The following is a 26,550-nucleotide window of genomic DNA, read 5'->3' on the forward strand; positions in this document are numbered from 1 at the left end:
ATAAATTCCACACTAATAATGATTTATGCTGCAAGAACCATCTCCATATAGGAAAAAAAACTTCCTTACAGCTCTTCCAGCAGGTAGCTGCTCAGTCATATACAAAAACTGCATACAAAATTGAGGGATATGGGCAAACTGCCTATAACTGTGGAGTGACATGGAGAAGAATAGAACCTCTAAACGCTCTGTAAGCTGAAGTCTGAATGCTTTGTACTGGAGTGAATGAAGTGCTTCTTGAAAGCAATGTATTACTCACCGAGAAAGATACACCTATTGAATGAAACAGCACCAGTGCAGCTGAGCAGGTGAAACATCATCAGCCTCTGTGATACATTGCTTTCTCAACTCTATTTATCTTCTGTTTGCTCTCCTGTATTATTTCTTGGATGGGATTCATCACCTCCTGAAATACATGTATTAAATAAACCATGCTTCTGCATAAAACTAAAGTTCCTACTGACTAAATTGCCTGGTATATCATTACAGTTATCCTGAGTATGAAGTACGTGCCAACGGATAAATTAAGCTGATTACTGAAGAGTGAATATTTGGGTAAATGTGAAACTGTATTCAGTAAATAATAACCTAGCAGGTGACTCGCAGAAAGTAAATAAAAATGAAGTATTGTATGAACTGCACCAACTATAGATGCATACTCAGTAGGGAACAAAATAAGGTGCTTTTCAGATTCTTGTATCTTTGCTATCCCCAAAATGCATAAACTCTGTTAGGCAGATTTATGAACTTTGAAGAATGTAGATAATACTTTCAATCCTGATATGCATCAGTAGCTTCTTTCTCTGTATTATGTGAGCATAGAAAAATACTCTTTAGAACCTGTTGTATTTAGTGCATCTGAAAGAAATTATGGCAGCATAAATCACGTGGATATGAAAAGCAGTAGTGAGGAAAGTGAAGGTAATTATTCTAAGAAAGGGATGTTAGTTTAAAGATGTCTTCAGTGTGATTATAATGTTTAATTAGTTATTTAGGTTAAAAGTGCTTATCAACATGTGGCTGACATGTTTGTCACTCGACCACGTATAAAGAAAGTTTGAGAGATGAAAAGATTGTGGGGGCTATTTTGTTTCAAACAACTGTATTTATGTATATATCCATACCTATACCCCAAATAAATATATGTGTGGGTTTTTAATCTCAGGAATCTCAGGAACTGAGATTGAAAGCTTCTGTTCTGTATGAGGTTTGTATGGGTTTGTATGAGTTCTTGCATCCTCCTTCAGAAAGCCTAAGAGATGGTGCTACAGCAAAAACATGCTTTCTCTTGGGAGAGTCTCCTGGAGATGCTATTTTTTCTCTGCTGATTGTAGACAAAGCGTAGGTGACAAGTGTAGTACTGATGCCTAATGTCATGCACCACTATGGCATATACACTGTGCAGAAACCTAATTAACTTCAGATTTAATCCTAAAGAGATTCTGGTCTTTGTTGTTCTAGATCATCTTGAAACCAACCCAACCTGTTCCCTACCTGACAGCATAGACAGCAGGAACACTTCAGCCCATGATATTTTCACTATAAATTCAAATTTAGACAGAGGGAATAAGTCTAATGAAACATCATGTCATCAAAGCTGATCTATTTTCAAGTAAAACAGCAGTAACAACTATGATTTACTTGAGGAAAATGTCTTGAGATCCTGAATAAGGGCAGGGACACGTGGTACTTGTAGACATATGTTGTCCATTCATTCATTCTAGCAAAAAAACTTTAGGTATAATTCTACATATAATTACTTGTTTTTAACAGTTCAAGCCAAAATGTTGGACCATTCATGTAGCTACGTAATCCAAGTGGGAAAACTTAGGGAAGCTAAAATGACTTTTCTATGACTGTACTAACATAAATTTAAAATTATTAAGCAGAGGGAGGCAATAACTCTTGGTTTACTTATACCCATGATGTCATCTTCAACACAGGTATGGTTAAAATATATCTTTTATATTTCATGCATTTTTCTATCACAGGGAAGCAGTTTGCTCTTGGTTAGGATTGCAACCAGTAACTTTTCATTTTAATGTCATATTCTTTCTCAATTCAGTGGTGAAAGTTTTGTTTTGTCTGAAAGTGTCCAGATTTATTATAACCATCAAATACGTTTCCATGCAGTCTGAAGAACATCAGTTGTGCTGTCATAAGGATGGCTTATAGGATTTTGAAGATCTGAAATACCTGTAAGTTTCACCATAACAAAATTAATTTACAACTCCAAATATAAACTTTCTATTGAGTCAAATGTTGTGAAACTATTTCCACATTAGCTTGGTGAATTAAACACATAATGAAATACTTTCATTAGTCTGGTTTCTTCAGAATGCATGTTATAGCTCTAGTCCCGTATCTGTTGCATTTTATGTCTTGCATGTTACATGCACACAGCGATTGTTCTGTCCCATGGAATATCACTGTGGACAGACAGCACTGCGTGTTGCTGAGAGCTGCTGTCTGTGCCTTGTATCATCAATGCTGTCTGTGAGGAAGTGGCATAAATCACTACTGTAAAAATGATGATTGGGCAGAATTTTGCACTCATTTGGTGCTAGACTTGCAGATGTGTAAATGATTGTGATAAACTGAGTCTGAAAATCTACTCTTCCATATTTTCTACAAGGAACAGCACATGTATAACACTAATAAATTAGATGTCAAGTTGGAAGAACACCCACTTTCATCTTCTACCATGCTGTCAAATAAGACGAGGGTTGCAGAGACATTGCCAGTTTGATTTCTTAGCAGAATTTTGCACCTGTTCACTGTGTAAAGTAACAACGGTGTACTCAAAGGCGTGTGTAATTGCATAGGAAAATAAGGGATTAGATGCAGGGTGCACAGGTTGATATTCCAAGTGTAACTGCAGTGCATTGAAAACTATTTGTGTAACTGTTAGAAATAACAGAGTTTTGTAAATCTGGGACTCACATAATAAAACAAGATTGTTATTTCTTGCAAAGCATCTCTAAACATGCAGTTATAGATGACCAGTCTTGACCTACAAGGTGTTTAATGCTGAAGAACACACGATGCTCCTAGCCGGTTTTCACAATGATTGATTGCTACCATTAGTAAAGTGTGCTCTTGATTTCCAGTGGGAATTTATTGTTTCTCAGTGGTGGATCTTGCCATGCCCTTGTCTGACAGAATGAAGTGACAGCTACTACCAGATATCACGCAGATTGCTTCTTAACCATTCCAATGATGGGAAAAATAAATTGGCCTGGTTAGAGTTACTGAGGACATTGGTAGAGTTGCAGCCACTTTTTTTCCCCCAGTTTTTCGGTATGTATTTGAAGCATGAATATAAGTAGCAGTCTCATAAGTAATGCTACTCATTATGAATTATTGAATTGTTATGAATGCTACTCATTACTTGAATTTCCATTGATCATACATCCAAAGCACTGTGGTAACAGCCTACTCTTATGATCTATCTGCTGACCATCCTTAATGTCCCCTGTACCTTTTCCAAGTTCACTGGTCTCCTGAATTCAATCTTCCATCTCATGTGTGACCCAAGTTTATTTTATTGTATTTGGCCATCTTAGAGTACAAGTCAGTCTGCTTAAGTGATGTGACCCAATTTGTTCCTTACAATTCATTCTCCTTAGTGGTTTCTGCTCTATCAGCTTTTTCAGCTTTTTTCCATCTTTCTTTTTTTTTTTTTTTTTTTTTTTCAGCAGAAGGTTTATATTTTCTCCCACGTTTTTGAAAAAAGATATTGAATAACACTGCAATAATAGCAAGCCCATGTAGAATTACACTGAAAATACCAAGCACAATATTGATTCACTACCTACAAGTTTTTAGCTCAGTCAACTTTCAGTTATTCTGTATGTTTAATACCTTTATTCTGTTCTTTCTGGTCTACAATTGGGCTGTCCTCAGCTGGTACAAATTTTCATGAAAGATCAGGTTAACTGCTCACAAATATCTCTTGTTGGTGTAAGCATCAGATGAGAACATGCTTGTGACCAGCTCAGCAGACATCTCCATTCTACTCCTTCCTTAAAAACAAGAAGTACATTGCCTGACTCATAATGACCAAGGACAATATTGATGTCAATTGTTCAATTTTTCTTTAATATCGTATACAAAATATCAATTCTACTTTGTAACTTAATATATTTTATATAAAATCCAATGTACAACATCTTAAATTTGTTTAAATAGTATCGTAAACATAACTTCCATGAGGAGTCCGTCCTGGAGCAATGCAGTCTTTTCTTAATTATAGTTCCTTTTGATATCCCTGTTGTTTGTTAAAGAATCCAACTTTGATTCTAGAAATCTCCATCTGAACTCAAATTTGGTTCCTGTCAAAGCAAAAATAAATTCCCAGGTTATTCATTTTCCACTTTGTGTCCCACACACGGCTAGATAAAGTCATGTGCTGGATTGTCGTTTGGCTGTGATTTGACATGATCTGCTTCAGAGCTCATCTTCGTCTGACAAAGCATCAAGATAATCTGTATCAACATATAAGAGAAATCCAGAAAACAAGCTGTCTGCCCATGTTGGGTCTGAAAAGAGACCGTTTTGGTCAGCGTAGAAGATCTCAAGCCATACTTCATCTTCTGGCTGAAGGTAGATCACAGTGGACCCAGAAGCTACGTCGTGGTTTCCTGTGTTTGCATCAAATGTCTTTATGCGGTACTTCCCATTGTGAACCAGCCCAATGGCAAGGTGCTTATTTGCCAAGGTGATGTCATAAGAAAAATAATAAATCCCTGGGATGGCACAAATAAACTTCCCTGTGGAAGGGTTGTAATGTTCACCCTCGTTGAAGAGGACTTTATTGAATACAATTGGTAGTCTTTCCTCAGGGTAGCTGGTGGTGATGCCAACAGAAAAGGCAGATTTCAGCACTATCTTCCCACACTTACAGACCCCTGGTGCACCTGGCTCTCCTCGGTCTCCTTTATCTCCTTTAGGTCCAGGTGGTCCAGCTGGACCTACTTCACCCTTGGCACCAATCAGTCCTCCTGGTCCTTTTTTTCCAGACTGACCTTGGTCTCCTTTCTCTCCGGTTGGTCCTAATGGCCCAGTTTTCCCTCTTAAACCTTCAAAAACATTTTAAGTTAGTTAATCATTTCAATTGTTATCTCAGTAAATGATTGCACAAGCTACTGGGTATATCTGAACAGGCAAGAAAAGCAAGGCCAGAATTTCAGAATACTTCAAGAATGCTTTCAAAATCTTCTAAATAAGCTTGTGAAAAGAATAGCGAGTTGAAACAGAGCAGTGGACTACACAGCCTGTGAGTCCCTTGTTTTTAGACCCCTAGTTTTCTTCATACACCTGGATTAAACACTGAAGAACTACATATCCATTGCTGACAGAGGCATGGATACTGCTAGTGTGGAGGACAGCACTGTGGTTACCCAATGCCAGTGCACTAAACATTATTTACTAATTCAGTGGTTTTATTCTGTACCTACAAGCCTATTAATCTTTGTTTCCTAACTAACAGCACAAATGAGGCTAATTATTTGCCACCAGTGCTGCCGCACATGGCTTTGCAATGTCCCCTTTTTATTTCATGTTTGTGCATAGGAAGGCTGTGCAATTACATTTATTTCCACATTTGGTTGTATGCATACTAGACATATCTAAAATATATCTGCACATTTTCTTTCTCTCACTACATGCATCACACTAAGCCCACATGGGCACATACACACATGTTCATCATATGTATATGCATACTAGTAATGATGAAAGCTCTTATTTTGATGCATTACTATGTTAGTTGATGTAAATTTTCAATACCTGCGCTCCCCTTTTCACCTTTCTCTCCTTTCCTGCCATCTCTACCATCTCTTCCTGGAAGACCAATGCGTCCATGTGGCCCTGGGGCTCCGTTAGCTCCGGGGGGGCCCACAGGACCTGGCAACCCAGGGATACTGCAGATGTATCTGGTATAGTAGTTCTCTCCTTTGAACTGGTTTTGAAGGGGTTGTTCACTGGTGTAGATGGCAAAACTTGTAATGTACAGCAACACAAACATCGTTGAATCTGGAAAAAAGTGCATATGGAGAATACTTTACGTATATGATGATACTCTGATTCCATTCAGATGGCCAGCGGGAGCAGCATTTTCTAGTGAGGAAAAAGCATGCACCTTTACTTCATTTTGAAGTCCTTATCCTTGTAAATGAATCTCCATCCTGACTAACCGTAGCAGGAACTTGCCAAGTTTGGAGAAGGGACACCAGTAAGAGAATTACAGCTTCACTGCTTGGTTGTACACTCTGGCAACCTCAGCACCATTACTCTGCTGTAATGGGCCAGATGGGAGCAGATCACTGTCCTATGGCTCTGGTGCTAACAGGAATTTCTTTTTAAGCTTAGGCTGGACTGCCATGTGAAATGAGCTATATCACAATATCTTGAAAGAAAAGTCATTAAAGTATTATATATTGTGGTTGGATGCTTTCATGAACAATTCATTAAATGGGATTTCTCTTTTGCATTACATATACTGAGGGATTAAAGGAGAAAAACACTACAAAAACAGAAATGTGTTGAGGATTTGCAGTACCTGATATGCAAAGGTGTTCAAAACTAGTGTTGCATTAGCTGAGATTCAGTCATGAGTGAGGTGAGATACTGTGAGTCAAGTTGTTTCTTCTAATTCACTTGCTGGACTCTCAGAACACATCCATGGGGGTTTTTGTTGGATTTGTCCATTCCTTCAGAGCCAGCTTACAGCACAGAAGCAAATCAGAGTCCACTGGTTTCTATGGGGAGAAAGAAAAGAAATGGGGCTAAGATGAAAATCAGGTTCATTCTCAAACTCTTAAATATACTACAAAACAAATCAATATAGAAATCCTTTTCATTCCCTACTCTGTTGTATGATTGGCTTTGCTGATTGACTTGAAAACCAGAATGGACATATTTACCTCATGTTCAGGTTATCTCCATGGCCATGCTGTGATATATGGCATGACCAAAACTATTCAGCAGGGAAAAAGATCAGCACATCAACATCCACATCCACATCCACATCCACATCCACATCCACATCCACATCCACAGTCTTTACCAAGAGCAGAAAATGAGAAGCTGCATCTTCATATTGATGCAATGAAGGAAAAAGAATGAACTGATTACTGAAGAGAAGTAAGTGATGCTCCAAAATTATCTTCAGTGATTTATATTCTGCTTTTCATATTAATCGTCTTATATCAAATTGGCAGAAGCCAAACTATTAATTTTGCTGTCATTTGATAAACGCTTACAGTACAGGCAGGCACAACAGCTTCCAAGAGTGAATTAACATATGAATATGCGGCATTACAGGAGAACAGTGCATGATGACTCCAAGGCAGTAGTTAACTGTAAGCATAAACTTCACAGTAATGTTTGCTCTGATATTTTATTGAGTGTTCCCAAATAAAGCTCATGGTTTTTCATGGGACTTATATCAGGGACAGCAGAGCTGTCTGTGGACAGGAACAACTTAATCACGTGGCCAAGAGGGAGCAGCTTGGTGGGAACTGAAGCCTAAGACTGCCTATGAATTTTACATGGAGTTGATGGATGAGAAGCAGACATGACTTAAGGACCAAGGATGGGAACAAAAACTACCCTTTGCCAGATGAAAGCCCGAATCAGTAGGCTAGATGTTCCCACACTCTGTTGTACATCAGCCAAGCAGAAACAATGTCCACAACTGCTGGTTTTTGCCTGTCCAAGATCTCTGACAAAACATAACGAGAGCTGTCATGCAGTTGCTCCAGTGATCAGATGGCCGGTAACCTACTGATGTGTGAAGCTGTCTGCAGTTCCCTTACTTCTCCTGCTGTTCTTCTCATGTGCCTATGGGAAATAAATTAGCCTGGGATGTGTGTTCCTGCAAAGGCTCTGGGGAAAAATTCATTTGGGGAAGGTAGGGAGTACAGGGTTGTTGGGATAAGGACGTGCCTTAGAGGGACATTGTGGTTTGAGGGTGAGTTTGGCCAGGGAAAGGAACACAGGTGTTGGAAAATAAACAGGAAAAGTTTTCAGCAGTGAGATGGGGTTCTTAAGGAAAGATGGGACTGTGAACCTAAATAGTGGGACTGCAGGACAGGTAATAGAGACGAGATTAAGAGAAAATGGTAATAAGGTTCAGATGATGATGTTCAAAGTCCCAAATTTAGGCTTAGAGGAAATACAGAAAGCTAATTCCAACAGTGGTCCCCAAAGAAATTACCTTTGGGAAACCACATGTTAGGCCACAGAATCAGGACCTGTTTTAGCCTTGACTTCTGGCTCTTATATTTCTTCATGGACAACAATCCACTTTGAAAAGGAGGAGTGAAGGACGCCTCTCTACTTCACTGCAGCAGTCTCTTGGGAAGTGTGAATCACCTCAGACCACAAGAGGATGTATGGCATTGAACCCACGCCTCCTGTTTCCTGGGTGTTGCTCTAAACGATAAACTGTTAGTCTGGAGGTGAACAAGAACTTAAGGCCACACTTTTGAAATTTCAGGTTGAATGAGGAGACCAAAATCAGAGTTTTCAGTTCACTGAGATTCAAGAAGTTAGAAGGCAGAATGAGACTTCCCAGATTCTTTTTTCAGGAGTCGCCTATATTCCAGTGCAATACTTGATCACACAGAGTTAAACGTTAGGCAGAAAGTGAGTCATAAATTAGACTTTCTTCTTTTTTTCTAGTTGTCCTTTTCAAAAACGTACACTTTTGTTTGCAAGTTGGAATAGGAAACAATGTCATTTATATGTGCCAAATAATGTTTCTTCAAGGAAAAACAACACTCGAGAAGTTCATTTTTTTTAAATCCAAATAGCAAAAATCAGAACAAGCAGATGGTATTCATGTTAACAACAATTACAATTATCTTCACTGAAGCCAGCACCAAAGATAATAAAGAGAACGATGTGAACAAAGGATTAGAATGTTCTTCCAAGTTTAGAAAGTGGTTTTTCAATGGGTACCAAATCGGAGCATGAGCACATGCCAAAGCTTTCACTGGAAGTCTATAGACACGCTCATTACTTCTAATGTGAGGTGATTTCTAGAACAGCTTTTCTAAGTGAGAGTGGCACATGCAGTTGTTTCATCACCTTTAATATTGCACAAGCAGCATAACCATTGCCCTTGCGCATGAACATGGAAGATCATCTGATTCTTCTGATGTCAGAAAAGTATTCTAAAAGTTATTCTGATCTGTTGTTGCGGATCTGTTGACATGACAGATCTACCATCTCTACCACGAGAATATAGTCTATGTATTACATTCCTACTGAAGCTACATGCTGGGCAGAGGATTTGTATCATCAGGTTTCTAGGAAATCTCAAAGCATTACCAGTATACTCAGATTGTACTTGATAACATATTTTTTTTTTAAGAATTAAATAGTTGTAGCAAATTCCCAGTCTTGAGACTTCTTGGTATATGACCTAATCTTCCTCCCTTATCCAGCTATGCACATCTTAATTTTTAAATTTACTAATTGGCATTGTTCTGAAACAATCATAAGAGATTTCCCATCAATCTTTTATAGATAAAAACTGGGTCAAAAGCCAGCAGTTATTAGTCACAAGCTATCTTGGCTGCATTCATACATTTATGCTTCCTTGCTAGCTTTGAGTTTGCTTCCAGTGCATGTACACAGGCATCTGGGTAGGATGGAAAGATATATTAAATAACTTCCTTGTGCAAAAAGCTGTAGATGAGAAATATTAATACTCTTGGTCCTTTCTAATCTGCAAAATTCACAATGGCTTAGTAGTGCAGAACATAACAGTCAGTGCATCTGTGTCTCTCAGACATCAGAGGCTCTTAAGACCTCACATCACTACCTTGCATCCCTGCTGTGGGATGTACGTGTCAAGTCCACAGCTGGCCATTGCCACACTCTGTGGGTTAGCTATACAGCCATCAATCTTCACATAGTTTTATGTTGTCTTTGTTTCCCTTAAGAGAGGGAGAATGACCTGAAACCTTCTGAGCCATCTGAACTTGTGATTGCTAGTCCCAGAATGACTGATGGTGCCCAGAGGGATCAGCCAGTGGAAAAGAACATTAGCTAAATATTTCTGAGAAAACAATCCATTAAGGCCTTATTAGCAGTGCTGACATTTAATGGTCTGATTTGCTTCAGTGTGCACTCAGTCATGTTTAAACAGCCTCCTTCATAACTATGTTGAATGTGGTCAGATTCTTCAACCATGTCTTAATGCCTTCACAAAAAATTAAGAGCTTATAGTCGATCCTGGAAGTTCAAATTGTTTGGTTTTCAAAATATCAAAGCAATGGGAGTAATTTTATTCCTCAGTGTCTCAATTGAAGTCCACCCATTCTTGTTATTTACAAGGCCATTTTTACTAAAAATGCCCAATTATCAGTGATCTAGACTGCCTCAACTGGGGGAATTTTCACATGAGGGCTGGTACAAAGTGTACCAGAAAATGCAAGAAGGTAAATAAAGTCTGACAGAAGTTGTCTTGACTGACAGCTGAGAAGTCAGGTCAGCTGCTTATGGTCTGCAACTGTGACTCCTGTATCCAGGAAGGGTCCTAAGTAGCCCTGTCAGCCTGACATCAGTGCCAGGTAAGGTTATGAAACAGATCATCTTGAGTGAGATCACACAGCATGTGCAAGACAACTTGGGGGATCAGGGCCAGCCAGCACGTGTTCATGAAATGAAGGTCCTGCTTGACCAACCTATCTCCTTCTATGATTGAGTGACCTGCCTGGTAGATGAGGGAAAGGCTGTTGATGTAGTCTATCTAGACTTCAGCAAAGCCTTTGACACTATCTCCATCAGTATTCTCCTAAAGAAACTGAGAGGTACACCTGGAACAACAGGCCCATCACCTGTGCAGACCCAAGGTAAACACTTAGAGGACTCCATGCTTGACCAATGTGTAGTCTGTGAGTGCTGCCACAATTCACATAGGTCTGAGTCTACAGGGCATTGCACTATCCCCTATCCAGAGTTAGCTACAAGGTCTCCATTTTCTGACACATGCCATTTCGTTGTCCTGCTCAGGAATACCAGAGGGAGAGCCTGAAAACAAAACTTACTTAAGTGCAACTTAAGGGAGAGGTGATGATGGCTTTGCAGTTGAATCTCACAAAGGTATAGGTCTCAGGAGACCATGTCTCACCTACAGAAATGATAGATGCATTTTCAAGCATATAAATGATTGAAACTTAATGTAAATCAATAAGGCTCAACCTTTTGAGAAATGAATGCATTTTGAAAACAGTACCAGGGCACTGAAGCTTTATGGGATTTTCAGAATGGCACACCACAAGCTAAGTGACATCTTCAAACACAGGAGCACATTAGCAGGTGTCCCCAGCCTCTGGGATTGCCAGGCTGTCCCACTGTGTGCATCCCAGAGGTCCCATCCATGCCAGTGCTTTTGCATGGGTCTTGTCAACTCACAAGATGAAAATCTGGCCTCAAGATCGACATCGTTTCCTGACAATTAATGGCTGTTCAGAGAAAATCCTGGTCTCTACCTCAAAGTGATTACTTCAACAGCATTACTCCTATATTTACACTGGAATAGAGAAAGGGGAATTTGGCTTGTTTTATCCACTTTTGTGTTTGCTGTGGTTAATGTCAGATTCCGGAGATAGGAGCCAAGAAGAGTGAAAAATAGAATGAAATTTATGTAATGTCTGCTTTTGGGTAATGGCACATTTTTAAATTATACTTCTGCCTGATTAAATCAAATTTGTAAATAACAACTTGATTTTCAATGAGATTAACCTCTGTCTGTGAGACAAAAGAACACGCGCGTTAAAAAGACAGCTCCAAACAGTCTGGAGCACTGAAATAAGATAAAATATAAATTCTACATTATAGTATAATCCAATGAAATAAAGACTTGTGTTTCTATAGAAGACAGAATAATGCTTCATGGCCCCCATCATGCCACTCAGAAATGCCAGCTCCAACCAAGCTGACCCTCGGCCAGCAGTCACCCACACAGTGCCTGTGTTTCTAGTTGATGGGCTTGATTTTCTGCAGCTTCATATTTTGTGACTGCTCCCTGGGTCTGGGTATGGTGCGCTCGCACCTGCACCCTGTGAGGTGGCAGGGCTGGACATTGCCCATCTCACAGACCCAGCAGGGAGCAGGACAGTGGGGGGCATCTGGGGCACCTCCAGATTTGGACACATCTGTGGGATGGGCTGAGGCCAAGCTGAGTTATCAGCCCATGGGTGAGGTTCAGCTGGACTGCAATGGGGTCCTTTGCCTTGGCAGGGTGGGAACAACCCATCCTATTAATGCCCTCATGTCTTTAGCAATTGATACAGATTGAGTTAATAAAAAAACATTATGATCGTGATCTGGCAGCCTGTGTCCGCTCTATACATATGGAAATAACAATTTGCAGCATGAGCTTACAAAGATCTACTTAATTCCATATGGACCCCTACTCCTCTCTCCCTGCTGCAGCATTCACTGAGCTGCAGGGCCAACTCTTGCCCTTCAAGATTTGCTCTCTTTCAGCCTCCTGATGAGAGCCATTTCTGTGGTAGAATGTTTGGATTTGCAGAATCTCATCTAAATCCTGTACAGACTTCTCTGTGTTGTGAAGCTGTAAAATCAAATTCCTTGACATGAATAAATGTTTGGATTGTTTTGAGAACACACTGAAAAAAATAAATTCTATTACAAGAAATTTTTGCTTATGAATGGCTGACACCAGCTAATCTTTTTCCTTTTGTATTTCTGACTTGGGTATTGCAAGCAGACAGCTCCAAATCTCTATAGAGAAATCTTATGAAGAAAAAAATGTATTGTTTCATTTATATGCTTTCTATATTGTGCCCAGACCTTGAAAGGGACAAACTCATGCTGTTGTATAAGCATGAGTCTATTAACTTGTTCTGACAGCTTACTATAACTTACTACAGATACTAATTACAATATAATCTAAGAAATCTGTAAAAAGAATTTAATATGTATAACATGAAAAGGTGCAGCAAAGTGAATACAGGAAAACAGAAGGGAAGGGAAAGCAACAACTTATACAATAATAACAGAGATAGTATTGTTCTGCTGATGTAAAATCTGGTTCTTTCAAAAGCATTTTTCAGATTCTGCTTTTTCTAAGTAACTGGGCCCACCATTTCTTATTTCAAACCAGTTATCTCATGGGAGATTAAAATGGATTAAGTCAGCATAATTCTTGCAGTTTCTTCAGTGCAGGGCAGACGAGGTCTAGCATCTGAGAGTCAGTCAATTTTGACTTCATATCAGAGCATCAGCTGTACCCCTGCTTGTCAATGAGAACAAAATTCCAGCCTCACGTAGCTGGGCATAGCTCCACTGAAACCAGATGACTCATACTTATAAATGGCCTTGAAGGTGTGCGCTCTCTTAAGTTCCTGCAGCATTAATTTTCCTGTTTTTTGTCTTGCATCCTACCTGCTTGTTTCCTTGGGGGCCCAAAGGGAATGGCATGAAGAAGGTGCCACTGCCAGTTGGCTGGACACTTGGTAGTAGGAAGGGAATCCTTTGCCTGCTGAGGGTGGGCTTTGCCTTGGCTTTGCTTTACATGTGCATGGCTCTCTGCAGTGACCTCTGCGGGGTCTACTCAGGACTCAGCATTTCCAGGTGGTCAGAAGGTCACACAGTGTTTGGCAGCAGATTTCATCTCATTTTCACTTAAATTTGGCCTGATCTCAGCCTGCCAAGGGTGTTCTGATTGTCACTTAGCTTTTCTTTAAGGTTCTGGAGCATGGTGGTTGCATTTAATGTCAAATCTATTTACTAAAGGTTTTGTTTTGCTATTTGACTTTGACTGATGGAGTTAATTTTCTTCAACTCAGATCTATTATCTGATGTCCTCAGTTGATCTACTTAGATTCGTTTCTAGCTATAAACAGCAGTAAGCTGGCATGTAATAAACTGTTTTGTTGTTCTTATCTTTGTGATAGATATCTTCATTGGGCATTACGTAAAGTGCTATTTTAGTGTTTGTGATTTTGTTTACAGCTTAAAATACACATTATATCTTGAACAGGATAATTGCAACTGAAAAGTCTCTTGTATACAAATGCCGTGTCTTTCCTGCTTAGAATTTCCATTTTCTTTCAGTGAGATGCTGTGACGTGTTTTGAGGCTTCTGGTTTTCCTTACTCTTTGGGAAAGTTTAAATGTATGAATATATATACGTGTGTACACATACAATATAAAGTTAAAAACAACCAAACTTTTATAAACTTATTAGCTTATGGGGGAAAACCTAGGAACACAATTTGGAGACAATTTATAGATGCATCTTCTCTCCTGCAGATTTTATTTATTCCCCTTGCTTTGTCAATGCATGAATGTAGGTCTCTGCAGAAGTTCATAAGCTTCTGCTGTTCTCCATAAAATTAATTGCTGTCCCAGTTTGTTCTCTTGGGGCAGTTATGAAGTCATCCATAACAGACATTTCATTATGTCTCTTTTTTTTTGGATTAATGTTACATCTGAATGACTCTGCTAAATATGATCAAAAGCCCTTCTAGCCCAGTGCCTTTGCTCCCCGGCTGCCCTGCAGCAGGCCTTTGCACTCCTTCCTGAGGATGTGGGAAGCATATGGTGATCCTTGCCCAGGGGCTGTCTTCCCACTTCTGGTATGCAGCTAAGCTCTTATGAACTGGAGATATTTTCTGAATCTTTGCTTTCTGTCAGCCTTGCTGGACACTCTATCTATAAACCTGGAACCAGTTTAAACTCTGGCTTTCCATGTGTAAATTTGTTTAATCAAACACAGAGCACATTTGTCTCCTTTCAAGCTTTTTGTCTTCCTTTGATCTTTTAAAACGATCATATCATTGGATCCTTGTATTTTTTGCATTGTAACAGGTAGTGGCCATAACAGGCCTGCTCTTTAATAAGTTACCTTAGAAAGGCACTGACTTTAGATTCCAGCAGATCTAGCACCTTCGCTGTTTCAAACCATGTCCTCGGATCAGTGTAGGCTCCTTGTCTCTAGCAAAGATGCAGAAGTGCAGCTGCAAAAATGCATCTGCCAGAGACTATTATCTTGTCTCTGCCAAAGATGAGCATCATGGCACAGATGTCCCTGCTGCAGTGATTGTCATTCTGTAGTACTTAAATCTAAGTAAAGTAGTAAAACCCAAATATAATGTTTTCCAGGAGACATAAGTGGCCCTTATAGAAAAGAACAACGCCAGTTTGAATCTCTCAAAGCTGTGTAAACCATCATGTGCTTGCTAAAACAGCCTTAAGGATAGTTCTCCAGATATGCTGTAAAATAGTGCTTTTGTTGGCATATTTAGAACAAAATAATTACAGTTTCTTTACAGAAGTGTGTCATTGTTATTCAAAAAAAAGTTTGCTTATTTTAATGTTTTAACAACAGCATAAAATTGTGCCAGTCCTTGCTTTTCTTTCTGTAAGTATCTAGCTGGAAGCAGTGCTGTTACTGTTGACCACATGTCCTCACAGACACAGCACTGGAGGCTTATGGGGTGATGACAATCACCATCCCTGTCAGGGTTGCCCTCCTCATCCTTCTCCTCTGTCCCCTCACTTTGCTGGGCTCCTGAGCTTTGCTGAGCAGCTCTGCTCTCTGCTGTTGGAGCATCAGGAGCAAAGATCAAAATCTGTCCTGCTCCCCAGCGGACATATGGAAGAAAAACCCATTTTCCCCTTGTCCCCAGTCTATTGGGATATAGAATGCTCTAGCTTTTCTCACAAATAGCCAGACACTGAGGAGGAAGGTGAGAATGAAGGAAAGATGCATCAGCTCAGCATGCAGCAGCTGTGAGGTCTATATTAGTGTGACTTTGGATGTCCCTCCAGATTGCCCCCATGTCCTCATGGGACAGAGAGAAAAGGGCAGTGGTCCACAAAGCAGCAGAAAGGTGTTGGCGGGCTGACTGCCTGAGTCAGTGAAAAGCTTTGTCCACCCTGAGTGATGCTACAGCTGGCCAAGCTGAAAGAGAAAAGTCCTTAAATGGAAATCTCAGATGTGGAACTCTTTATTTTCTGCCAGAAATTTAGCTAAAGTAGACTGTTTGCTGTAGTGAATATTCATGCTGTGATGAGCCTAGATATCACAGTCCTTTCTCTCTCTTTGAGGTCTGTCTTCAGCCCACAATAGGGATGCAACATGCCAACAGTTACAGAGGAGGAATCTGTTGGAAAGCCGCAGTGTGCACAGTATAGCCCCAAGCCCCAACGTGCTGGCTCTGCCCTCTCCTCATTTGTGGACTTTTACAGACTAATCCTGTCTTGCAGACCATGGAAATGGAGATTCTGTGCAGGTGGTACCACTTGTGCAGAAGTAATCACAGTCAAAACAAGTTCCTCTCCAGAGGCCCTCAACTGCAGAGAGGGCAATAACGACTCACAGCGTGTTAGCAAAAGTAGTGGTTTTGGCAAAAACAAGAATCCCATTAAGTAAAGAGATTGTTCTGCTTTGGAGTTTCATCAGTATTTTGCTTTGTTTTTGGGGTTGGTTTTTTTTTGCTATATTCTTTTTCTCTCCAAACTTTCCTAGTTTTGCCCTGTTGCTGAATGCCAAGGGAGCCTGGAGGTGAAAATCACTGATAGTGGAGCTGGATGGACAGCCAAGACCTGCTCCTCGCAGCAGGTGCAGAGCACTAATGCCTCTGCCATTTCAAAGCAACAAATGGCCATAGCTTCTGGGTTTTGTGCACCTTTATTCAACAGAGGTAGCCAGAGAATAGAGCCAGAGATTGATACCAGTTACCAGAACTGTTTTCTTCATAAAAACAACCGATATTTTTTGAAGTGCACCTGTCAAAGATGCTGTTATTAGATAAAGCAGCTCCAGCTATGAGGTTCTAAAGCTCACAGTCTTCCCTCATTCTTCTGATTTACTTTTACCACATGCAAAAACTTGTAGACCTTTGACTCTTGTTTACAAACAGGCAGCCTGGATAACATTAGCAAGCATAAATGGTACTTACCCTGCAAATCCTATTTCCAACACAGATTTCTAAGGACCATTTTTATCTCTACCATCTGTAACTAGTTAAAATTCCAATTGTTTTTCTTAAAAAGAACTTTAATGTTGGTTAATAAGCATGAGGTGAAGTGAAAGCAATTTAAATTTGGAGGTGTTTTTTCATTAAAGGTTTAGAAAAGACCCGTTAGAGACCTGGATTATCTGCAGCTTCCGAATGGTACTGAAAAATGATGGTGCTCTTAGTTGTCAAAATGATTTTTTTCCCATTTAATCTGTATGATATGCTTTTGTAGCATTTATGCATAAACTTTATTGGTTTATCTTCAAATAATGTAGTTAAATAAAAGCCAGATCCTCAGTGGATGCCTTAATTGAACTAGAATCAATCAATTCATTCTTATGTGGTCTAAGTTAGGCTTTTGCTGGAGAAATGTTTGTACTGATTTAATATCTAACTGTCTGTCTGCAGTTTGTTTCTGCCATTCCTTTGGGCTCTCTTTGTGGACCAGCCTTTCCTATGGGCTCTTTAGCCTATCTGACTGTGTATTAAAATGGATGGGGAGCATCTGCATGCTTTGTGGTCCAGTAGTAGGGGAACAGAAGATCCATCTGGGTGAAGGAGGGAAGCATTCCCACATGGTAAGTAACCGACCAGGACATAATGCAATATAAACCATTTCTACACTCAGTGAGTCCACTGTTCCAGCTATGACATGGATCTTTGCATTGCCATGGTCAGATGGCCCATCTGCTGTGCTTGTAGCTGCTGTACCTGGGAGACCTCAATGGACAGCACCTTCTTAAAGATCCTCATCGGGATTCAGCAAAATTTTTAATCATAAGCTAAGAATGCCATTCTAGAGTGGTTGATACATCCTTATTTCCTTCTGGCCACTTTGCAACATGGGCAGGTGATAAGAATTTTCATCCACTTCTGTTGTTTGCTAGGTGAACAGGAGCCAGAGCACTAAAAGTATCCAGATGGGCGCTTGCATTGGTCTAATTAAATCAGTTTTGAAACATATCTTTAGGCTGTGGACAGATGTTCATTTTGTAGAGAGCCTTCCCAGATGAAGATTACGAGCCAAGTTGCTGGATGTTATTACCCTCACAACTCCGCTGGCAGAGCCATCCCAGACCCTCTTGAGCTTGAATAAGGTGCACACATGACGTCCCACCACTCAGGAGATGACAGCCAGAAAGGCAACCACCTGCCTGCAAACACTGGCCTCCTCAGCACATTATCAGGCTTTTGGGGCTCACCTGTGTCCATCGCCTGTCCTGTTTCAGTCAAAATGGACCAGGTCGACCCAGGCAGGGGGAATGACAGATCTCTCATTTGCTTGGGTTTGTTGTGCCTGTGAAGGAGTGAGGAGACCTTAGCTGAGTGAGGGATGTGGGGAAATACTGAGGTGAGTTAGGATTGGCCCAGCTGGGTCCAGAGGACGGGAGCAGAAACCCATCTTGCTGCCAAAACCACAAGCAGCAATTTGTGAGCCTTAGTTGTACCTGGCCAAGGACATCCACTGAAAGATCTACCCACAGCCTCTGCCCAACATATTGAATTGCTTTAGGCTGCTCACATACCAAGGCCTTGGCACTGACTTGAGCTAGGGCTGCAGGGTGTAATGAAGGATTTTAAAGGCTGTCCAATCCAAACAAGGAAGCTTTTCTTGTTGAGTTGTTATATCTTTACAAAATGTGTTAGTATGTGTACAAAGTATGACACAATGTGGACTGAGTCTGGTGAGATGCTGTCTTTAGTTGGCTGATCTTAGCAGGCAGTAATGTCCATTTTATGCAACAGTAATGTAAACTGTGGAAAATTAGCATGCTCTTCACTTCTTAACCCCTTTGGGATTAGGAATTATCATATCTATTCTCTCAACATCTCAGCTGAAATGTATCAGCTTAAAGACACTTTAACTGCCTTGCAAACACAGCTATGCGGCCATAGCATTGGGCTGTTGAGCTGATCTATCAGCCACATCAACTTCATAGTTTCTTCCCATTGTTCAAAAAATGGGCTTATTATTAAAGAAGGCAGTTAATTCTATTTCCACTGAAAAGTAGGAAAAATGTCAGCACAGCTGATGGTACTGTTGGGTTTTTTAATTAAACTTCTGTATTTCCCTTGCTGTAGTGGCATTTCTTTTGATTGCACTTTTGAAAGAACGTGACTACATGCAGAAATTGGTCCCTCCCTTTATTTTTCCAGAGGTGAATCCAAAAAGGTGAATCCATTTCCTGAGGTCCTGCTTGTCCTCACATGAAGGCCTGAGCCGCGAGGAGCAGTCACTGCACAAGGGCACAGAGCAGAACTCATCACAGCCCTACACAGCACTGAGGTATAGCTACAGGAAGCCACTAATTCATTCTGTGGGGAAATATATATATATATATATATATATACATATACATACATAAATTCTGTATCTGTTCATTTCTAAAGGCAATAAGAAGGCAATACAAGTCACCCTGGTTGTTTCCATTATCCAAGGTACCCACTTATGTCAATACTCTCAGTCTTCTGTGTATAGGAGCTACTTTTATTTCTTTGATTGTTTTGTCAGTTTCCTTCTCCAAGCAGTGAAGAAAGTGTTCCCTGTTCCATGGAAATATGGCATTTCTGTAAGCTGGGACTGCTCCTGAGAATATCCATGTACTTAAGCCTCTTTTCAGGTCATGTTTTCCTGAAGCTTTCCAAAGTTTTAGCAGCCCAGCTCACGGTGATCCAAGTGAAGGACAAGGAACAGGAATGGTAGAAGAAAGGAAAACATAAACAGCTCAGAAGTCATCATCAGAGCAGAAGCTAAATTTGCAGTGGTGCCTTTGAAGGGTCACATGCTGGTTTTGAGCTTGGCGTTTGATAGTCTCTGACCACCAGATGGCATAAAGAATGCTGCTGCCTGCATCAGCTTGCTGCTGAAAAATCACAGAATGACTGATTCACACTAGTTAAAGTGCATTGTTATATCTCTTTTATTCAGAAGTGTATTTTATTTTTTTCTCTTAGATGTAAAAAATGTACCGGTAGGTCTTATCCTCCTGAGGGGAAATCAACCTTAACAGCAAAATGATGTTTCAAATAGCAAGCACTGTGGAAGTAAGCGCCTTTCACAGGTGCAGGGAAGCTGCCTAAGATGAGGGCAAAGGAGGTTTCTCTGCTAATTGGATTATAGGACAATGCACTAAAGTAAATAATCAATTCTCATTTTGGTTCTGATGCTGATTCTCTTTGTAGCTTTGGGCAAATCACATAATCCACTTCATTCCCATAAGAAGGGCAATGATTCCCTTCTTTGCAGTGGTGCCAGAGGAGTTAACTTAACTCATAAAGCACAAATGGAGAGAAGAAAAATACTAGTGACTCCTGAAAGATATTTGCAGGGAAGATTTGTCTGTCCTGCAGCATCCAGCTGGTGCTGTGCCAATCTGACAGCTACAGTAAGACTATGTAGAATCGATAAATTTAAGACATACAGAAAGATATATTACGGAATGCTACTTAAAGGAAGAAATACAACTGAAAGAACCAGATTTTTGTTGTGTTTTCCATGTAATTCATTATGGAAATTTCATGGCAAACAGAAACAGCCTGCCTGCTGCTCTCCAAACCCCTTCTGAGTTAAAGACGAGCCTCTGTCTGGGGGCTGGCACTGCCTTTGATTTACACCTGTGGTCCAGCTTCTCTCCTTCCAGTTGATTTGAACTTTCAATTTGCAATTTTGGAACTTTGATTCAGTCACTGCTTCAGTTGCTCATTCATTATTAAAACTACAAATTATTCAGAAGGCTTTGCAGCTTTCGTCAAAGGTAACATCTCCTGCACACCTCAGGATCAAGCCTGATGGTGTTAGATGATTTTACCACTGAAATATTCAGTCTGATTATAGCAGCTTCTGATATCGCCAAACCATAAACCAGGACACTTCTGAAGATAAATAAAAAGGGCAGAGAATCCACTTTAAATTATCAGTGACTCAGAAAATCAGTTTGTGTGACTCCTATGGTCACAAGATGACGTATTTCTTTTTAGTCTTTATTGTGTGTAGCGGATGTGAATATCCTAAGGAGAGCCAAAGGATTTAACAGGTGCATCTGGAACTTTTCATCTTACAGAAAGAAAAGATTTACAGGTTCAGATAAGGACAGTACTGAGGAAAGAAAATTTGGCATGACATCCCTGAGAAAACAATGCTGCACCAATGAACAATGCTATTCAAGCACACTTTGTATGCTTACTTCACTGCCAATGAAAAGAGATCTTCCCGTAATCATGGAGGGTTTTTATGGCATAAATGTGATTTTTGGTTTATCTGAAACTGAGTTTTATAAGCTGTCCTTTAGCATGTTGAGGAATCAGAATGTGAATGAGGGAGACTTGAAAACTGTCAGACCAAAACACACCCCATAAAACAAATGATTACTGATTGGCCTTGAAAAAATAAATAACAGATGAAAAAATAACAAAAATAAGATAGTGAAGTGCCATAATTGCAGCGCCAAAATGATTTCCAGCCTCACAGGAATATCAGTTTTCCTTTTCCAGTGATAAATTTAGTTTTTCCGTTTGTCCCCATTGTGCATTTTAATGATGATGTTGGAGACTTTTTGATTTCCATGTAAGATTTTTAAAAACAAATAATGTAATCTTGGCAGCCTGTGGGAGAGCTAATGCAGTAGACAGAAGATGTATGGAAATTAGTTTATACAAAGGTTCAGTTTGAACTCAGCCCACACCACTCTCGCTCAAGCTGAGGCACAACCAGATGACAGTCAGCAGTGCACGGCCTCAGCAGCATACAGAAGTCCTTCACATAGATGGGAAATGTAATGAGATATTTTAATGGCTTCTTTCCTGGTTTTGCATCAGCTATGGTACCCTAGGCCTCATCGTCTGGGCTGCATTACCCAATGTGAGAAAAAGATTCAAGACTTTTTTTTTGTTTGTTTTTGTATTTGCATCTCCATTTTCAGTTGACATAAATGCATTACATGGGAATTTTCAAATAGAGTGTATTAGAGTCGCTATCAGACATTCAACTAAAAAAATCTGACCATGTCTGCTGGTACAGACTTTTACTAGAATGGCATGCAGGCTCTTATTGACTGCTGGTGAAATTGCATAGCTAGTGGCGGTGACTGTGTTGAAAAATAGTACTTTGTAGCTGAGAATTTGCTCTATCAAATTGTATTGTGTTCTTTGTATCAATTGTAGTTCCTTGGAAACATAGGAGGCATTACTTTTGGAGCAATATTTGTGTATACTGCCCAGGTTGGACACCTATGCACTACGTGGTTTCTGGGAGGGCTGGATAAATCCCTTAGGTCTTCTGCAGGAAAATGCTGTGGGAGGGAGGGGCTGAGCATTGCACAGTCCCTCCAGCAGTGGGCTGTGAGCCAGGTTGATGTGGATGTACTGCCACTGAGTTATCCCCAACAGTTAATATGCTGCTATGGAAAAATCTCTCTTAGATTCCAGTTTTGGATGTTAGCCTCATGGTCCTCTGGGAAACATGACATGTCCTGTCCTCATAGCCAGTTCCTTCCAAATTCAGAAGTGAACGCAGCAATCTCCTCCTCACCACAGACTGAGAGGCAGAGTTACCTAATGGCAACCTGCAGAAAGTGTTTTGTGATCCTAAAATATACTTTTCATAGATGAAATACAATAACGTACAGAACAATGGTACTAACTTAAAGCCTTTAGCATCATTTTGCTCCAAATTATTTGCCTTTTGATGCTGTTTTTCTTTCTAGATACTGAAAAATTGGTGTGTCATTAATCCTCTAAATGGCTCAACATGAATTTCAAATTAAGACTGTAATAAAGCGATAGCAAATTAGAAAAGATTTTATTCCACCCCCCAAATAATCAACTGGAGATTGAAATTGGAGAATTAAATTGAAAGGAAGAAAAACACTCTAAAGCAGTGCAAGCATTTGACAAATATGTAACAGACTGAAGAGATTCCCTTATTGTTGCTACTCAGAGAATTTACTTATTTTTCCCCTGTAGAACAAGCACAATACCTTATTTAGTAACATTGCAATAAGCTTTCTTAGCATATGTTGCCGAACGTAATTTTTGCAGTGCTCTGACAGCATACTAATGCTGCAAAGCAAACACATTAGCATGCCACTGAAATGAAGATAAATGGAGAAGGCTCACAAAATTTTCACCGCAGTGTGCAGGTCCTGTTACTTCCAAATCCAGGGAGGGCTTCTGCTCTCTTTTATCAATTTCCTCCTTTCTGTTCTCCTGAAAGCATGGGTTTTTTTTCCCTTCCTTCTTGCTTTTTTGCATCAACGCCTTGTCAGTTTCAGGTATTTACTGGTCATTGTTCTGGCCCACAGCATGTGTTGCTACACATCAATATGCAGTGTAGTGATGTGAACCAAGTCAGGTACGTGCACTGTGATTTTATGCCACCTGTAAGCAGCAAAGCTACTTGGATCAGACATACAGTGTTTTTGGAAACATCTTCAGTGGCACAAGTAGAATTGGAGAGAGCTAATAATAGACCTACACCACTTTTCAGTTTGAGTTTGCTACAAAAGAAGAATTTCCAAATACAGCAGTCCATTCTGGAGCTAAATAGAAAAGACAAGGAAAATCTAAGGTGACAACATAACACTATGATAAATAAAATGAAAAATGCCAAATACTTCATCAAATTGACTAATGGCTTTGCAATCACTGTTCATTTCTGTGAACAAGGTACTTACAGAATACGGTGTCAATGACACAGTATCATAGAATCATAGAATTGCTCAGGTGGGAAAAGACCTTAAAGGTCTTCAGGTCCAACTGCAACCTGACCATACTACTCTAACTAAGACCAAAAGAGGGAGAGTGGAGGTGGATAACTGTGGAATTATACTATTATTGGGCTCTTAATCAGCACTCAGGTTTTAACACATGTTTTGCCCACGTCCGCTGGGATGCAAAGTAAAATCAGTGGGCTAAATTATGTTCTCACTGGCACTTGTATAAGTCCAGAGTAAGCCATCTGACTACATGGCTGTTTCCAGTTTTCCAGTGAGTAACCAAACAGAAATTGGTCCAATGTTCCTAGACTCTCTCCTCCACTCTCTTGTATAGAAACTACCCACAAATAAATCAATGAGAATATTCCACTGTGTGTTCTCCACTTGTCAACAGTACAAAATATAGCATTTTTTCCATGTGCATTCTTGGTAGACCACCTCTCAGTATTAGAATATAAGAATTTCTAAGTACAACAGACTGCAAGTCTTATAGGAAGCAGCACAGAAGAGATGAGAGTAGCCAGGAAGATCAGGAAAAAAAGCAGAGAGTAAGGGAAAACATTTTGGCAGTCTGATGATAGTCAGCTGGAAAATGAGGAGGGTAAAAGGGAAAGATGTGAAATGAGCTGGTTTTGACATGGAAATCTGGACTGGGCCATGTGATTGCACATGCTTCCAACCTCAACTAGGGCAGAGGTCTCTCCCCAGTCCTGCTTTCCTTCACCAGCATTGCCCATCTGGGCTGAAGCTCTGTGAGACAGAGGAGGGTTGAGCAGTAGGCAGGTGCCTTCTCTACTGCTGTCACTGTGTGGCCACTTGGCCAGCTCAAGCTGCAGCCGCAGATGCTGTGTCAAAGTCTTCCAAGAGGAACTCTGACTGGAGGTCTGTGAACACTGGGAATTGGGGTAAACAAAGGTTTCCATGCCAGAAGTGAGAACTATCATTATTATTGCTCAAAAACACACAGTCCAAGCCCTATCCTGGCCAATGCACAAAACAAAACAAAACAAAACAAAACAAAACAAAACAAAACAAAACAAAACAAAACACAGAGTTGCTGTCTGCCTGGGAAAAGCTGTTATCCAACTTGCACCTTGTTGCACGTTAGTCTGACACTGTCTGTAGTGAGCTGTCTGAGAATGGTTAAGCTGTATATCCAAACAACTAAACACTCATGGGTTTGATGCACTACACTGTTCTTTCATGTTATTTTCCAGAAAATAAAGTTTGTAGGACTGTCTTACCACTGCCCTACCATGTAAATGAACACTGGGAAGAGCACAGTGAGTACTGCGCACAGGACTGAAAGCTTTTTGCCCTCAGTATTGAGAAAGAGATTCTGCAGCACTGGCCAGACATTAATCAGTCCACTGGACACAGCATGACCAAGTGGCTTGCAGGGAGACACAGAACTATGTGAAGTCCTTGCTGCAGGTTTGCTTCACCTTCAGCAGCAGTCCAAAGCAAAGGTGGTCTCAGAGCCCAGACCTGGTAGAAGGGCTTTGCATTCCTAAATGACTGAATCAAATGACAGAGCACAAACCCCCATTAGGCTACAATCCTTGCAAGAAGTTTATTTTTACTGTGTGTATTCAAGTGCTGGAATGTCTTGTCCTTATTCCAGAAGGGTTAACACTTTCATGCCTCAAAGCCTGGCCTGGAGGGACACCCAGCACCACGGGCACAGGCTGTTCTCATTTTTCTGCTACCTCAGTGACCAAAACAGCCATGCTCTCACTGACTTTCTTGGCACTGGTGAGGCCTCATCTAGAGTACCGTGTTCAGTTTTGGGCACTTCAATACATAAAGGACACTGAGGTGTTGGAGCAGGTCCAGAGAATGGCAACAAGGCTGGTGAAGGTCTTGGAGAATGTGTCCTATGAGGAGAGACTGAAGGAACTGGGGCTGTTTAGTCTGGGGAAAAGAAAAATGAGGGAAGACCTTATTGCTCTCTTCCAATATCTGAAAGGTGTTTACAGAGAGAAGGGATGGTCTCTTCTCACTGGTGACAGGATGAGGGGAAATGGCCTTAAGTTGAACCATGGAAAGTTTAGGTTGGATATCAGGAAAAACTTATTTACAGAAAGGGTTGTTAGGCACTGGAATGGGCTCCCCAGGGAGGTGGTTGAGTCACCATCCCTGGATGTGCTTAATCTTCCTAACCTCGGCAAACCAACACTCTCATAGCCACTTTTTTTTCCCCCACCTTTTTCACCTGAGGAAGCATTGGAATGTGAATGAGACAGAGAGATGTTATTGACGCTTTTGAAGGATGGTAGGATAGATCTTGTTTTGTTTCATCCCAGGCTTTCTTATGTTTCTTTCTGGTGGAAAAACTACAGGGTCTACTACTGGAAAAGTCCTTAAGTGCTATGACTTTTCCAAGGTCTGCTGTCACATCGTTTAGTTTGCTTTCAGTTTTCTCCAAACTTCACTTTGGAAAATGAACAGATTAAGACAGTCCTAGTGCCATGTAACTTCCACACTGTGTTTCCATCTCGTATGGAGTTTTTTTCTCTAAAGCGTTCCTTTTCAAAATCATTTTTGCACCTCCATCCTAGGCAGGTACTTTGAACAAAAGGCAGAAGAGAAAAAGTATCTCAGAATGCTGATATAGAAACCGAGGCACAGACAGAAATACCTTGCAAAGGGGCATGGAGGAGCTTTCCAGCAGATAACAGACTTGAACCCAGGTACTCTGCAGCTTTACCATAAAGGGTTTCTTTTGTCCAAAGAAGCAATAAAGCACTACAACTGAACTCATCGTCATCTCATTTTAATGTCTGAACGGATGAGTTCCAAAAGAAAAAAGAAAGTATTTTCTT

The 26,550-nt window shown here is 40.4% G+C and overlaps 2 protein-coding genes across 4 annotated transcripts in view; both read right to left on the reverse strand.

The window, feature by feature from the left end:
* CC2D2A (coiled-coil and C2 domain containing 2A) overlaps positions 1-3,968 on the reverse strand; it is a 43,568-nt gene extending 39,600 nt beyond the window's left edge. For both annotated transcript variants that reach the window (XM_015862615.1, XM_032444562.1), the window contains exons 1-2: positions 3,865-3,968; positions 260-406 (exon numbers count right to left, since the gene is read on the reverse strand). In XM_015862615.1, the coding sequence (XP_015718101.1) occupies positions 260-320 (61 nt within the window). In that variant the 5' untranslated portion in view covers positions 321-406; positions 3,865-3,968. The remainder of the gene's footprint in view (positions 1-259; positions 407-3,864) is intronic.
* Positions 3,969-4,080: 112 nt separating this feature from the next.
* C1QTNF7 (C1q and TNF related 7) overlaps positions 4,081-26,550 on the reverse strand; it is a 51,336-nt gene continuing 28,866 nt past the window's right edge. For both annotated transcript variants that reach the window (XM_015862619.2, XM_015862620.2), the window contains 3 exons: positions 6,563-6,761; positions 5,791-6,036; positions 4,081-5,081 (listed from right to left, as the gene is read on the reverse strand). In XM_015862619.2, the coding sequence (XP_015718105.1) occupies positions 4,450-5,081; positions 5,791-6,028 (870 nt within the window). In that variant the 5' untranslated portion in view covers positions 6,029-6,036; positions 6,563-6,761 and the 3' untranslated portion in view covers positions 4,081-4,449. The remainder of the gene's footprint in view (positions 5,082-5,790; positions 6,037-6,562; positions 6,762-26,550) is intronic.

The sequence above is a fragment of the Coturnix japonica genome, chromosome 4 (genome assembly GCF_001577835.2).
Source record: "Coturnix japonica isolate 7356 chromosome 4, Coturnix japonica 2.1, whole genome shotgun sequence".
Lineage (NCBI taxonomy): Eukaryota > Metazoa > Chordata > Aves > Galliformes > Phasianidae > Coturnix > Coturnix japonica.